The following is a 17103-nucleotide window of genomic DNA, read 5'->3' as shown; positions in this document are numbered from 1 at the left end:
GATTTGTTTTTCTCCCTGATTTTTCCTTCTTCGCATGCCTGTATAGTGTCTTCTGTTTTGTTCTTTTCATTTTAATTTCATGTTTGTTTCATTATTTTCCATCTTACAATATTGGTGTCTTTCTCCTCCTGAATGTCCTTTCCCTTGTCTCTCTGGTTTGCATTTGCCTTTCCTCTTTCTCTTTTATACTCGTTAGCACTTACTTTCTAGTTTCCCCTTTTATTATCCTCAGTTAATTCAAATAACAGTAATGCAGCTCTAAACCCACTGAGCTCACTCCAAATCTTCCAGTAGCAATCATTCTTCAAACACGTAGCTTAACTTTATTTCTTCTTGTAGACAGTATCTCATTTCAGCAATCTGCATTTGAATCAGCTCAAATATTGCTTTCTCATAAATATACGAAAACTCTAAACCAAACAACCACTAAAACTTTTCATGTCTTCTAGCCATATTATATTTCTTTCCCTAAATATATGTATGTACTGAGACTTCATACATTCAGTAAATTTTCTACAGGGGTATTCTTCTTTGACTTTTAGATCAATCTACCAATGGCTCCTTGTTGATTTTTTTCACATTTTCATTAAAAAAAGAATGGACCAAGATGATGTAAGAATAGATACCTTTTAGAAAAGGCAAGAATTGCCAATAGATTTTTTTTTTTTTTTTTTTTTTTTTTACTGGCACCTTTAATACTTAGGTAAGAGTCTCATAGTGTAAATATAGAAACCATAACCTTGTGATTTGAAAGGCTTTCAAAGCTTTTGAAGGGGGATTCTTTTCTTTAAATTCACATTGAACTATAACATACTAGCTAGTTTTTCTGGGTGAGTTTTTATTTTCTTTTGTAAGATAGAAATCAGCAAAGCATTTTTTCTTATTTCTACTGCTAGGCACAAAAATTGCTTCCTCATTCAAGAAACTATGTTGACAATCTGAAGCTAAGTAGTGGCTTTAAAAAAAATGGAAACCGAAAAAGCTGTTAATCAGTTTTGACATTTCTTGGCAATTATCATTAAATCAATCATCCAAAAAAACAAAAAAAATTTTCAGGCTTCTAAGACTGTTTGCTTTGATGATGTTATATTATTTGGGTTTTTTGATTTAGATCCTGTGTTTCTGGAATTGGACTTTTTAATTTGGCTGCTCATTTCAGTCAAGCAGAGTAATAAGCTGTCCAGTGTATTCAAAGTGTAACTGAAGTATTGCTCTTTTTTTCTGTAGTCTTTGAAGAAAGAGAACAAATAAATGACCTCATGATGATCCATATACTTGTTTCTATAAGAAATTAAATGAGCGATATTACAAAGTTGCAATCAGTTAATAGAAAGACCATACTCTCCAAAAAGGTTTCACAGTCCCCCCAAAATCTAGTCCAGTGAATATGTTTTTGTATAATTTTGGGGTTTTTGGTCTGGGGTTGAAAGAGATTCCATCATACCAAGGCAGATTATCACTGAGTTTATAGGTGCTAATAGGTATAAAAATCTGTTTGCAGTGTGGAAAAGGATATACTTGAAACCAAGACTTTTGATTCTGACCTACCACAAGTAGTCTGGTCACAGCATCATGTGGCTACAATAAAAATAGTAATAGTACATTTCCATTTTAGTAAAACACTTAGAGCACAAGCCCAAAATATATGTCTGCAGCTGATCAGAAAATGTAATCTATAATGTAAAGGGACATATTATAATACTGTTAGAGCAAAGTTATGTGATGAGTGAAACTGACATTTAATTTTACTACAACATAAAGCACATATCCTTCTTATGTGATAAAGTTAATCCAAAAAAGGTATATAAAGAAAGAATCAATGTGACAAAGGCACTTTATTAGCAACAACAAAGGTGAGCGTACAGAAAGTTTTTTTCAGATAAATCTTGTGACTTATTCAGATGTCTCTCTTAAGAGGTATGTGTCACAGAGGTTCTAGGTTGTCCAGCTTTTTACTGTCCTAAAGGTAAAGTAGAATCTAGAGTACTGGCTGTACTATTTTAGTACACCCAGCTTTTCTGCTGGCTAAAATGAGAGTCTGCTGAAACATATGTAGGTGACTTTTTAAAAGGAGATTATCTTTGGAACCTTCTAATATGGTTGAATTAATCATATTAGAACACCTAATTTTACAATAATAACTATGCTTAATTTTTACATATTAAATTTCCCCTTTCCTCCATGGCTGGCACACAGCATACCAGCATGGATACAACTTTGCTGCCTGGAATAGAATCAGGATTCAGAAAACCTGTTCAATATGGATTATGTCTCTTCAAGGACTTTTGACACACTGGAATGGTTACAAGGTTAAGAGTGTGATAGCAATGGAAGGGCAGTTTAGAAGCAGGGAATGATGCATCCAAATCTAAGACACTCTTCCCTGTGGAAAGATTTGACCTATTCAGGTCTGTCTTATGCCTCGCTAGAAAAATGAGCTTTAATTTTCAATGACTTTGTTTTACAGGTCATACATATGGGATGGGTAAATGAGAAACTTGAAGGAACTGATTCATCTCAGCTCTACAAATTCAAGTTTCTGGCACTGAAGGGTTCATCCTTCTACATTTTCAGCACTCCACCGGTAAAAATATATACACATATATATATACTTTGGGGGAGGATTTAACTGTAGATGGAAACCTGTTTGTTATGTCTGGGTTTATTTTTTCCTACCAAGTAGAGTTGTCAGCTGAGATTTCAAAAACAGTTAAAGCCATAGATGCCACTATCTTTCAGTAAGCTTTAGATATCTAACCTTTTTCAAGGTCCTCTGAAAATCCTACCATATCTGGATATCTCAATAAATTCTTAATAGGGAACATTTGTGTTACTTTTTTAAGTTGTTGTGTTCAGATTCTTTTCTGGTTGGTTATAGTCAAAATTTCATATCTTACATTTATTCTGAGGCATTTTTCCAGGTGTAATTACTTGGTAGTTACTCTGTTTTCTTAAAGATAGTCACATCATGAAATACACCACCGATACTAAAGTTGTGAATTTTACATACAGGCTAGGGATTGAACTATTACAGAGAATCCAATCCTAAATGTACAGTTTGAATAAGTGACAACATCCTGCTTTGATTATTTCCATAGCTAAAAACTAGAATCGTATTTCATAACAGATGACTTACCTAATACCACTGTAAAACACTAAAAATTAATTTAAAAGAAGGGAAGAGAAATGAACTGGAAAATTCTCGGCTCCTAAAAGTGACCCATAAATACCACATGGAAACTTTTTTATGCTTTCTTTCTCCCTTCAGAGAGCCATTGCTTTAAATACATCACAAAGAACAAAATGTAGAATTAAAATACATTTGCAGCTAAATAGCTTTCTTAATTCTTGATCAGAAAGTGGTCAATCTCCTGATTTGTTCAGCAGAAGCAAAAGCAAATCTGATTTTTTATGTGTACCACCAGCATACCTTTGTGAAGTACTTACTCTTTGAACCTTATTTATGAACAGAAGCAATTAATAACAGTCTCTTTCTCTAGACTGAAATTCTAAACCCAGTGATTCCTATAAACTTCTAACATTTATAAATGGCAAATTAATAGTACTTTTCTTAAAATGAGAGAACACATCTGGAAAAAGTTTTTTTTTTCTTTCTGCAAAAGAATATTCATGTTTATATGTTAAATTGAGGAACTAAAATCTTATTCAGTTACTAGAATCCAATTATAGTGAAAAACAAAACAAAACAAAAAAGTAAATAAATAGCACACCAAATATTCATGTGTCTTTTACTTTATGAATTTCAATTATGATGTTCAGACCTATTTTGGAAGGAAAATTTTTGATGTAATTAAAACTATCTATCTAAATGATACTAATTGAGAATAAACTACTTCATTTATCATATTCTACTAAGAACAGGCAAGTCAGGATAAATGTTTGTTAGCATTTTTACCATCTTATTTGTCACTATCTACTACACTCTACAGTGTTTCTGTGCAACGTATTTGTAGAAACAATGGCTTTTCAAAAAAAAGGAACAAAGGCGACCCCTTTGGTCATGGTGTTACGTCATCCCAGTAATCAGATGCACTTAGGTGTACAATATCAATGACAGAATGCATAAATCCCAAAACCCATTGACCAGTTTTCCTGATCTGTAATCACACCACAGATGTTTTATATCAGGGAATAAAAAAAAAATTTAAAAAAAGGAAATTGGCAGTTTCCATTTAGAATTCAAACCTGGATCTCGAGCCACAAGCTGGCTGGGGCTGCCCCAGCTGTCACCAGGACCTTGCTCCCTCAGAGCAGGGGGACGGGCCCCAGCAGCCAGGCCAAACCCAGCCCTGTCCCACCAGCAGCCCTTGCCAGTACCAGCCCTGGGGAGGCCCTGGCCCATGCTGCATCCTGAAACTGGTTCTGTATTGCATGTCCAAGCACGAGTAACTTTGTAGCTTCAAACATAAATCCCCACAAGAAGCCTTACACTACTTTTAGTGATATTTAATTATGCTGCTCTTATTATCCCCACTGATTTTTTTTTTTACTACATTAAGTGAAATATAACAAATGGACTGTTCTACTACAGAAATATTAATGTTGTTATCTTGCCTGATCTTTAAATGTTTGCCATTATGTTTTATTTCAGACATGTTTCTCTGATGCTATGCTATTGACAATGCCACACTGTAGTGTACATGAAGTAGATGATGTACAAGTCATATAGTTAGTTGTAATGACCTTATCCATAATTTATAACTGCTTATAAAAACATCTAATACAATTTTTACTCTATTTCTTTGTGTATAAGAGATCATATGGGGGCAAATACAGTTTCTAACTTTCAAAAGAATAAACAAAATACGGCTACCAATGAGCAAAATTCAAGAAAAGTACAGATCAAGTACGGATTTTGTAATTTCAGAGAAGCTACTATAGAGAGTAGTGTTCTATTTATACTCTGCTTAAACAGTTTCTCAGATGGTGCTTTCAAAAATGTAGACGCTTCCCAGTAAGAACAGATATCAAGAACAGAGTTGCTTACCACAGTGACAGAAATGGGCTAGAAAACTCAGCTGTGATGTGTAGACCAGGGAGTTTTCTAGCTCCATGATGAGGAACAAGCCATTTTCTAAAAGGCTGTATGATATCTTCTGTCCTCTCCAAGAAGAAGTGTTATTTAACATCTTCCATGCTGGAAAAAGCTCATAGGCTTATTCTTGTTTGACTGTAATGGGCGCATTTTCAACTTTTTCTGTTTTCAGTTGTGCATATAATTTCATTTGCATGGTTTGTCACTATGAATTGATGAGAGGTTCTACATGTACACAGAGATATGCATGTACAGATACAAAACCCAGCGCCTGTTCATGATGGAGTGAAAAATTGTCACATATGTTTGGCATGGTGTGCATAGCTGTAGCTGTATGCAGGAGAGTTTTATATACAGAAATTGGTGATGTGCTGAAACGCTTTTACATTTAGACCTAATGATAGTAATCGAAATGTCTTTTAGGTAAATACGCCTATGACTTATAGGTCATAACTTATGACACTTCCTATCATAGATTTAATATCCACAAAGGCCTTGGAAAAGAGATAATTAGGTTTCATATCAGATTTAGCAAAGTCATTTTTTTGTGTCATCAGATGCTGTATATTCTCATGTTTTCCTGTTTTAAGTAGAAGTAAAATATGCATGACATCTGCACACTTTCTTCCCCAGAATCTTCACTGGCCCTAGAAGTGCATCTTTTCTGTAGTTTATAGAGACAAATAGACTGAGATGATGTTCTCAGAGTTTAAATAGCTTGGGCTGTGAAAGTTCAAAAAGCAGATGCTTGGGAATGGCTGCAGCAGGCACTGACCTATAATTGAGACTGAACTGAAGAATGTGTAATTTGTGTTTATAAGGCATAAGCATGGATCTACTGCCTGTGTTTACTCCATTCATTTCAAAAATTTCTTCCTGTTGTTTTTATGTCAGTCTGGTTAGTTAATTATACACTCTGTAACAGAATTCTTATCCACCCACTTTACAATATGTGAATCTTTCTGGATCAAGATCATTCCTGAATAAAGCCAATGAGTTTATGGTGAAGTTGCAGCTTAATGCTGAGACTAGAATATCTATAATATCTGTATTGAGGTCTGCTCTGCCTAAGAAGTGTTTTATTGGGGTTCCTGTTTTATGCAACAGTATCAGGACAAAACTTGGCAGATTTAGCGAAACTAGATTTTAGATTGCCCTTATGGAAAATGGATAAAGATATGGTAGGTGCCGTAAATATTACAGAATAGATAACTCAAGGGGAAACAACTCTTTGAGTCATTACCAGTGTAAGATTTGTCAATTATTCTGTAATCATGGCTGGCTCTAGGGGATAATTAAGGGCTAAAAATGCATGCATTTTTATTGCAGCTGATGGAGTCTGAATTATTGCCCTCTAGATGTTACCATATATAAATAAAACAGCAAACAGATGTGATTACAAAGTGCTTTCTATAAGCTGTTATTATGCTGTTTCCACTTATAATTGTATTTACTGTAAAAATATTTTAGTTCAGTTATATCCAAGGAATTCTGGGAGATTTTCTTTTTTGCAAGATAATACTTTATTTCTGAAGAAGCTAATTTTTTAAAAGAGTGGAAATTTATCCAAGAATATAAACATGACCGACAGTGAAGAGAAGCTCTTGTTATCTCATCGTATACATAATTTGATTAAAAAATTAAAAATTCTTAAATAAAGATATGAAAAATTGAGTCTTTATTTTGAAATTATTATGAAGACTCCATCCTCAAAATTTATGTTTCGGTTATATAGATATACAAATGAAAAAAATGTAGTGGTTACAATAGGCATGTATAAATTAAAACAATTCCTTCTCTGTAGAGTTCATTTTGATCTTAAGGCAATATACTAGACATCTAAGAACTAATGCATAATCAGCAACCTACAGCCTGTTCTCAAATCCGTCTGAAAACCAAATTTGCTGCACGATGTAGATGTTCATTAACTTCAAGACAAGAAATTCTTCAAGGCAAAAAAACAGTCAGTTTGAGTTTGGCAGATGATCACCTCTGCTGAAACAACTAGGAAAGTGGAAAGTGAATATGAATATTACGTGAAATGACAACAGTGATGGCCCTCAGGAGACAAACTGCCAGTTGTTTTAGAAAGAGTTATGTTTGTCTAGAGGAAGCAGATTCTCCATCTCTCATTCAGATAAGTGCATTAATCACTGACTATTATATATAATAGCACATCTAGAACCATATCCTGTGTTAGATTACTGATTCTGTGATCATCTTTGTTATCTGCCATTAACCTGTTATTTCAGGCTCTGCTCATCACTGGTCACTGGATTTCCCTTTAATTTGCATGTGATTTTCCTGAATAAGTATCACTGATAGTTGCTGCCTGTGGGAATTTTTTTCTTATTAGAAATATTTAACAACTTTCAGGGCATTAATGACTGATTGGAAAAGCTTGGTAAAATAATGCTAAATTGCAAAACTGAGGCACATATTCAGTTTTGTATGGAAATTTCAGTGACTTGTAACTTGAAATTGGCAAAATAGCTGAAGCAGAATATATTATTGCTTATTTTGTTACTGTAGTTCTTAGTAATTATAGTCCTGGACCAATATTTCAGAGTTTTGTTGCTGTTCAGAGAAGGTTCAACAAAAAGGTCTCTTCTCCAGAAAACCTGAAATGTAACTATGAGAGAACAGATATGGGGTAGATAGAGAAAGACAGGGGGATATAAAAGGACAGTATTGGTAATAACCCACAACCCAAGTTCACAAAAGTATTGGTATAAAATTTGTGAGTAGTCTACAAATAGAAACTACATGAAGTAGTGTAGAGTGTTAGTGGTGAAGAGAAATGGAGTGGATGTATTTGTGAGGTAGTGAGAAAGGAGTTTTCTGAACTTTTTATAAAAGCCAAGAGGAATGCCAAGGAAAGATTTTTCTTTTTTCTTTCTTTTTTTCCTTTTTACAGCCAACAGAGATGTGCCTGAAACAGGACATACACTCTTTTTTGACCTTCCCAAGATCCAAAAAACCTCCTAGATCACATCATTGATCATAATTCACTTAAAGAAGCTGAAACAATAAGGCTGTTTGTCAAAGAATGTTCTTCCTGCATCCCTAAAGTAGCTTATCTGACTGCATTTAACAGATTTACAGATTTAATTCACAGATACCGTATTTACAGTTTAAAATTATGACACACTTTTGAAACTATCAAATATGAAAAACACCGTATCACAAATAAAAAATTATTTTTAGGGCTATGTTACTATGCAAGCTTTATTTTATTACATTCCGAAAGCATCTGATAAATTTCTGTCTATTTTCAAATCTTGAAAAAGTTCTGAATTCATATCCTAGAAGAAATTGGGAAGACATTATTCAGTGAACAAAATTTGCAAAAACATTCATTTAATAACAAAGTAGTTGAGATTTACTTGAAAATTTCCAGAAAAAAATATTTTGTATTCACAGAATAAGTGCTGTAATTGTGGGGAAGTTGTACTGTTTTGTTTTTCCTATCTTCTTCTTCCTCGTAGTTTAATATCATTTTTAGGTTCCAGTTTTAAAGTAATCATATCTTTGAAGCTGTTGTGGTAGTCTTTAATGTGTTTTTTGAGATGATTAGATAAATAGCACTGAAGTGACTCAAGTGAAGACAGTTGACCGTCTATCCTACTTTTATTTTTAACAAAAGGAATAAATGCAACAGTACTATGAAAGCAATAGAAATAGTTATGAAGCTAATATACTCTATTTTATCAGTCTTTTACCTTGGACAAAAAATTACAGAGAAGAAAAGTACAGGTAATTTAATTGGTACATGAACAGTACTTTGATATGAAAGAGTACCGCTATTTAAGTGGTAAGTTGTTGGAAACTTGCACGGGAGGAGCCGACGGAGGGAAGACCCAGACGCTCAATATGAGTGATCAGTATACTTCATCTTTATTAGGCGTGATCTTCCTTTATATAGCACAGGACTAATCAGGCTCATACATATTGCAAAAGCTGAGCTCCTTATTGGTAATAGCAATTTTGTTTACCCCAACGCCTTCTGCATTACATCACCCGCAAGTTCCCAGGACTAATCATTGGTAACACATTGAAGCCAAGGACAATGTGTCCTTGGCTCTAGCTGTTTTTACTCTCGTACGGGACTTGGCTCACATCAACTGTGTGCGATATGTACTTAGTTCTGCTTCCTTTATTTGTTCAATCTTCACATGACCTCTGCCCTCAAGCCAGTCCTCCACAGTAAGTATTGGCAATTGTAATTGTAATTGTACGTTGTGTATATTGCCAATGTAACATAATAGGAATTGAGCTGCAGTGCGTAGCCATGGATGCTTTCAGTGGACTTTCTAACTCTACATATAAATCCTTATTTCTTTAGTTCACATCTTTGCTTGGATCTGACTACTCTTTATTGTGTGTTTTGTAGCATCTAGTTCAGGTTGTTTTAGACATCTTTAGGTTCCTACTGTTATATCATAGTTCACATCAGGAACATCTCTTGATATATCTTTTTCTTTTTAAAGTTTATATATAATTTTTGAAATTTTTTCTTGGATGATTTTTTCCCCTTTCATGAAGAAGCCAGTGAAGTGAATACTATTGACCTGGAAGTATTTCATCTTTTTGTCTTTACCTTTGTAAATATTTTTAGATTGATTGGATAATTCTGCTTACTTGTCAGATAGTGAAGCTCCTCTGTAGTCCAGGTATTAAAATCTTTTTCATTTTTCCCCTAAGTTTTATTCTTTAAATATATTAAAATTTGTTAATATTATTTAGGTACTGTAAATTTCCAGAATCAGGTTCAGTGTTCACAGAAGCCAAAGAGTATGTTCCTTTTGCCTTCAGTGAGTTTTAGATTAGGTCTAGGTATAGTCATGCTACAATTTTTAATTAAGTGTGATGCTCCCTTATATATGCCCCAAAATTATATTGACTGTATCTCCTTCTTTATGTTCTATATCTGTAGTGTAATCCTTTAGTATGTTTTGTTGGGTATCATTGCAGAATTCTCTTCTAAGGAATAACTGTTGTTCAGTTTGTTGTCTAACACATGGATACGTATGTCCTGTATGCATGTGTCAAAATGATTTTAATTTTGTTGTTTTCTCTCTCCTGTTCTAAAATCTTAACAGTGTTTTTAAGAAAAATCAATGAATTATGTGCCCATTTAGAGCTAAGTATATTTTGAATTTGAGCATTCTTCTGAACTGATGTTCAGATTACTTGGTCTAAATACTTAAAACGAGAAGGCTTGAACAGTGTAGTTTAGTTTCTTAAATCCATTAGAATGCCTTTTTTAAAAATGAGGAGCTCACAGAAACTCACACTGAAGGAAAAAGTACCTGTTAAACACTTAGCACTTTTGAAAATCAGGTCTGTTATTCCAGTATCTCTTTATGGATTTAGAATTGTCACTTCAGGTTTTATCTTTGTTCATTTGTATTATCCCTGTGTCCTCATGGGTGTTCATGTGGCCTTTCATCTGAGCTCAGCATCATCTGCCAGTTTATGAATGTGTTATTTTACACTCTTTCTGAAGGAATAAATATAACCAAATATCTACAAAAACAGTATTCAATAACTTTTACAATTTTTCACCAGGTAGTGCATTGAGTTAGCTAGGAGTTGGCTATACACCTGAAAAATGCTAAACAATGCAATTCTTTCTAATACTGTATGATTAGACTTTCACCATATTGTTGTGAATAATAGCATTCAGTTAAATTTGGTTATAAATTCATGTATTAGACAAGAGTTAGGTGGAAGCTGACTGAATGCTACTAGGTATTCTCATATATTTTCACACTAGTTTTTACTCTTTGTGAGACCTAAATTCACATGAACGAAAGTGTGTCTCAGTCTTAATTGACCCATTCTGAATATAACTTTCTGAGATATTTTGTCAAATGCTTTATTAAAAAGTAAATATGTTGTCATTTTAAAACAATTCCAAAATATTGCAATGTATGGAATATTTAGAGGAACAATTCCAAAAGACAATAATGAGGAAAACTTCTTTATTGCTTAAGGAATATATTTCAGTGTCTCATTTATCTTAGACCTATTTATTAACTGTGTTATGATGGATATGCTCATGATAAATTGAGACATCTTTTAAAACGAATGAAGTGTATTGCACTTTTTGTGAACTCTTCTGATTCTTTGCAGCTTTTCTCATTGACTAGAAGTATATGATCACTTGCGATATTTTTAAAGCAATGCAGACTATAACAACAACATTTTAAACTTAGACATTCTAGGATAGTTCTAAGGAGAAAACTATAAATAATGTCAACTGCCCCTTTGGATTCCAACATCTCTTTGCATTATGTTTATTTCCCTTCCTTAAAATCCCTCCAAATGTCATTTGTGTTCTCCTGATGACCTTGCACACTGTGATATTCAGGCTGTTTCACTCTTGGCTGTAAGTATGGTAGTTTTTCCTTGATACACACAGTAAAATAAAGACTTGGCTTATATAGCTGTTGATTGTGATCTATCATCCCTTGCTATCTCTGCACAAAAGGTCATAAGAGGTTACAGAGAGTCAAAGGATGAGAGAGATCCACAGGATAATGGGGAGAATTCTGAAGTATTCACAGTGAATTTAATGGCACAGCAGTGTTACCAGTGTCCATGGCAGCATCATTAATAGTAGCAAAAAACCCTAGCAGTTTAAATTAGTCTTCAGGAATCAAAACAGAAGGTAGGAGCAAATGAAAATTCAGTTGTCTGGACAACTTTTAAGTTATACCCTCTGTCATTAAGTTCACTTTCATAAACAGCAAATTAAGCAGGTGCTTCTGCTTTTATGTCTTGTCTAGCCACTAATAGGGATGGAGGATTCTCATAGTTTTAACTGAGAATGAAAAGAAATTTTTTCCTTCCAGAAACTCAAGACCAAATAATGAACTAGATATCACTCTGCTATAAATCTTATTTTGCAAGAAGCATTGAGATCTTTTGAGAGTCAACAATAATGGGCCAGAACCTGTTATCTTTAATTAGTTTATTTTCAAAACGACTATCAAAGTAAAAAAGACTTCCCTTTAAATAAGAATCAAGGAAAGACCTGCAGTACTTAGCCCGATGTCAGCATGTTTGAATGTATGGCATTCCCTTATGAATCTGCCATAATTCCTCAGTTCCAGTTGCTTCTAATCTTGTGTTATTGCCAACTCCTAACAATAATTAAAAATCAAAATTCAAATAAAATACTGATTGCACCTCACTAGAAAGAAAATAGTAACAGAATATTTAAAATCAGTAATGTATGACTCCAAAAATTACTGCACTTTATAAAGTAATGGGAGGACAAGTGTAATATTTAAAATTGCTTTAAATTGGTTTTCTAAAGCAGCTGACATTAGATTTAAATTTGACAAAGTATTAAGTACTTTTAAAGTTATCATTAAGTAATGTCTTGAGCTTTAATTTATGATGAAACAATGCTTATAATATTACAGAAAGAATTGTATTACATTGTATTTAGGTGATTTTTTAATTTAATTTTTAAAATATAAAAACTGTCAAATGGACAACCATGGAATATGAGTCCCTTTACATCCTGAAAAGATGTGGTGATACAGCTTTCACTTCCAGGGGTCTTCAGTCTCGTTTGTAATATGTGATTCATCTCAACTAAGTTTGGTTTTCTGAAAGCTACATATCTAATCTAAAGTAGTTACCAACTTCTATATCCAGTGACAGAAAAAGAAAAAGCATTTGCACAGTCTGTTCATAAACCCTATGGCAAGGATGTAAGACAACTTGGAGGAACCACTGTCTTGTCTTTTTTTTTTTCTTTCCCAAACATGAGGGAATTAAAATTAGATTTATGAAGAATTAGATTAGATTGTTAATATTACACACTTCTGATATCTAAATTTAAGTGAGATGTTTTGCATGCTGGGAAGAAAGATTTTAGGTAAATTCTGGAACACTGCTTTTAAACTCATAGCTGTGACAGATATGTGGCAATAATGCCCATTAGTTCCTGTTGGAGTGGACACAAGAGCATATAAGATTAGACAGAAATTAACACTGAGTTCACATTACTCTTCAAACAGCATTCAGGTGAAATAACTTTTAGTTACTGACAAAAATCACCACAGTCTGCTCCTGAGTTTTGTGGTGCTTTTCAGAGTTCGGTTTAGTCACATTCTCCATGTATCTGAACAGTCATACCTGTGCATTCACCAAGAAAAAAACATGACTTTGCTGTAAATAATATAAAGAAAATAATGTGTATTCGCCTTGTATTTTTTATACTTAGAGGTTCATGGTTTTTTTCTTGAACTGCATAGGCTAGATCCTGTTTTTAAAATAAAGCAGATGATTATCACATGATACCATGACCTAGACATTAGAGAGAAAAACTTCAAATATCATTCCAACTGTCAAGCTATAGCAGCCATTAATGTCAACAGGATACTCTAACAAAATCAAAAGAAAACAAAAAATTCCATTTCTTTTTAGTATTAAGAAATATAGGCACACAGCTGACATTCTTTCTAATGTCAGATATTGTAAATATATAGTCCTTTTTCATTTTTAATATAAAATTAAGGTCCTCGTGTTCTAGTGTATGTGAATTCAAAGCTGAATTTAGGATCACATCTTGGTTTATTGATTTAAAATTTTTATTAAATTGGGGAGTGCATTTGAATGACTCCGAATTTGAGAAAGTTCTGTCTGTTAGCATTTTGTAAAATAAATATGGTTATGTACCTCACCACAGAGATTACAAAGAGGTTTCCATCATACTGAAGTAATAATAGAAAAAATGTAATTAAATATGTTTTAATTTTAGTAAGAACCCTCTAGGTTCTGTTTCTTTAAAAATGAAATGCTATTTGGCAGTCTTTTTTAAATCCTGGATATTAAGTGTAGTAACGTTTGAATTTTTTTATAGTATCCAGTAGAATAATCATTGGTGAAATCTTTTTAATTTTTCATCTTTTCATAATTTTAATAGAAATATGTGAAAAGAAATATGTTTTTTAATATTTTCTTTTGATATTATAGGTAAGCACACTAGACTGGGTACGAGCTGAAAAAATCTATAACCTCTGTGAGGTTCTGTTTAAAATTCACAAGGTAGGTTTCCCAAAAATTACGATTATGCTATTTAGTAAAAAGAGTTTACCTCTTCAGGTTAATGATGATCTCAAGTTAAGATTAACTGGTAGTAGCTAACATTCAAGTAGTTTATCTGTTGTTATAAAGCCTATTCTTTGCAGCAGCTGCATTGTCTATGTAAGTATAAGAGACTACAGCAAATGGATTAGGTTCCAAGCGAGCAACTTACTAAAATACTTCCAAATTGAAGACATTTTTCAGTATTACAGCCAGCCATGTCAATTATGAATGAAACAAACAGCTAATCATAATGAAGCTTGATATTGCATTTCTCTTTAATGAGTCAGATTTTTACATGACTGTGACAAAAAATGCTTTCTTTGTAATTTTGATCTATGTAAGGTACTTTTATTTAATTTGCATAATAAGGAATACAAAATTCTGTTCTTGTTAGATTGTGAGTAACTTACTAACACTATAATTGGTTTTACCTTAGAAAGGACAACATGGTGCATTCATGTATTGTAGGGTTTTTTTCTTTTCTTTTTTGCATAGTCTAGAGACGTTGTCATGTTTTATCTCTTTAGCTTGTCCTGAGGAATGACTTTTTGGCCAAACATTAGCAGTCTGTTTATAGAATTGATTTGTGAAAGATATTTTTGTGATAAGTTCCATCAGATAGATTAAGTTAGTTCTTTACCAGCTAATCGGAAACTGCTTTGCAGGTGAGGGAAATAACTTGATCATCATCATTTTGGACAGGGAAACCCAAGCATAGGTATATTAAAAGTATGCTTGTAGAGTCGCAGAAGACTGAAAGTAGAGCCATAAGAAGACTGTAATTCACCTGAGTCCCCGGACTGCACTCTAACTGTGAAATTATACTTTCCTTCACTATATTTGCAAGCTATGAAGTTTACACAGGATGATGTCCAGAAAGACAGAACTAGAGACAGACAGACTAGAAAAGACAGGTCCAAAAAGACAGGTAGAGGTACCAGTTTGCAGCCATCCAAATGGGAAGTTAGCTGGAAAAAACTTGTACTTATCTCTCTCACGTTCTGTATGAGTGCTTTAACTACTAGACTACTTGCTGTTAGAATTACATCAAGAAATGCCATCCTAAATAAGGATATTTTGAAGAAAATAAAAATCAGTGAATTCCCAGAAAAAAAGGTTTTCAATAATTCAGTCTTTTTTCATGAAATGCTATTTCATTGAAAAATTCCAAACCAACTGAAAACAATTCTGACCAGCTGCTGACCCTTTCCTTACTGTTATTCCTTTGACCATGTGCTAGTGTTCTAAAGAAGACGGGTTGGTCTGCTGTCTGTACGTAACTGCAGAAGAACAGTAGCTTGCCGACTTAAGTTCCATTACTGTAAGGGAGTGCTAGTTACGGATGCTTCTCTGATGCAACACAGTTATTATTCAGGACAAGTTACAGAAGGAGAAGATCAAAAAATATATCTTTCAGAGAGCTGACAATAACATTCGATCCCCCTTTTCTGTCTGGCTCAGAATGGAGTTCCCTGTTGCAGTAAATGACCAAATTCTTTAAAGAATGGGGTGACAGGTATGGATAGGTACAACATCTCGACCACTCAAACTATTTGTTCCAAACTAGCTTTCAACAACACGGGCATACTTCCTATGCTTGTTTTGCTGATAACGACAAAAAAAAAAAAAAAAAAAAAAAAAAAAAAAGAAAAGAAGAACAAACTTGAAAATATGATCAAGTTATAACCACAGAGCAAAGAATATGTGAGATGACAGAAACTACAAAAATAGTTCTTAAACATGTGCTGACATCTGCATTTTACAGAGGTGTCATTCCCTTTAGCTGACAGCTAAAGGAGCCTCTACTGATTTCAGTGGCCAATTTTGCTGTTGTAAATGAAAAGTTCAGCAGTTGAACCCTTCAGCCAGAGTGAGGAGATTCCTTCACTGCCTATCACTGCAGCAAAGGGCAGAGGCTCTGTCCCAGGTTATTGATTCTATTTCCTTAAAATTTTATTAAACCTTATATTTTCCAGATAAATAAATTGGGCAGCGACAAAGTAGATACTCGTCAAGCCTTTTGAGAAGGGTTTGCTGTATAGTAGGCATTGTTTTTGTTTTCTCTCCTATAAATGTTACTACTGATTTCATACTCAGTCCTTCCTTGAATATTCTGGTAAGGTTAATTTCAAGGACATCACAAGAATTTGCTTGAAGTAAATTCTGAAAAAAATGAAAAAAATGAAAAGTCTTAATTTTCATTAAGAAAAAGTGGGAAATAAACTACCCACAATTCAACTCGTAATGTCCTTGACATTTTAATAGATGAATGCTTAATTCCAAATCTTAGTGATTAAATTAACTAAATTACAAAAGCTTAAACTCAACACTTAAGTTTCTTTTCTGTTGGTTCTTTAGTATACATGACAAATGAAGGAAATTGTGTGAATCAACAAACATGGACAAAATTCTTAAGAGATTAAAGCTTCTGCATGGCAGACTCAAAGATGGAATTCATGTTGTAAAGACTGCAGTTTTGGGAGAGCGTTTTTAAAGATTTTCCGAAGCTAGTTAGAACTACTGTAAGGGTGTAGTGGAGAATATTGTATCATTTTGGTTCTTAGGAAAGATGGTTCTTAAGGCAAGGTCACTTGTTACACATCAGATTGTAAGCTTCTCGTGTTGATTATAACATAAGTTAAAAATGGAAAATAAGAATTCAATATGGAAATTAGATTTTAACACAAAACACTTGCTATATTTTAGGTTTGTGTGTGTTTACATATGTACATATATACACACACACATGCAAACATAAACATACATATGCAAATATGTGAATGAATATTCATATTTCACATTCTCACACTTGAATATACATGAACATTCAGTGGTAACAACCAGATGATTGAAAATCTGATCTCATTTATCTCATTTTTCCCCCTACATCTTAATTTATACTCCATATTTACTGGAACTGTTACTGAAAATCTGTA

The 17103-nt window shown here is 33.4% G+C and overlaps 1 protein-coding gene across 1 annotated transcript in view; it reads left to right on the top strand.

Moving 5' to 3' along the window:
- LOC135326596 (gamma-2-syntrophin-like) overlaps positions 1-17103 on the top strand; it is a 168819-nt gene that overhangs the window by 148228 nt on the left and 3488 nt on the right. The window contains exons 12-13 of the mRNA XM_064504403.1: positions 2468-2584; positions 14054-14125. Coding sequence (XP_064360473.1) covers positions 2468-2584; positions 14054-14125 — 189 coding nt within the window. The remainder of the gene's footprint in view (positions 1-2467; positions 2585-14053; positions 14126-17103) is intronic.

Source organism: Dromaius novaehollandiae, unplaced genomic scaffold (assembly GCF_036370855.1).
Source record: "Dromaius novaehollandiae isolate bDroNov1 unplaced genomic scaffold, bDroNov1.hap1 HAP1_SCAFFOLD_32, whole genome shotgun sequence".
NCBI lineage: Eukaryota > Metazoa > Chordata > Aves > Casuariiformes > Dromaiidae > Dromaius > Dromaius novaehollandiae.
Note: the sequence above shows the minus strand (reverse complement) of the source record. Positions and strands in the feature narration are given on the sequence as shown.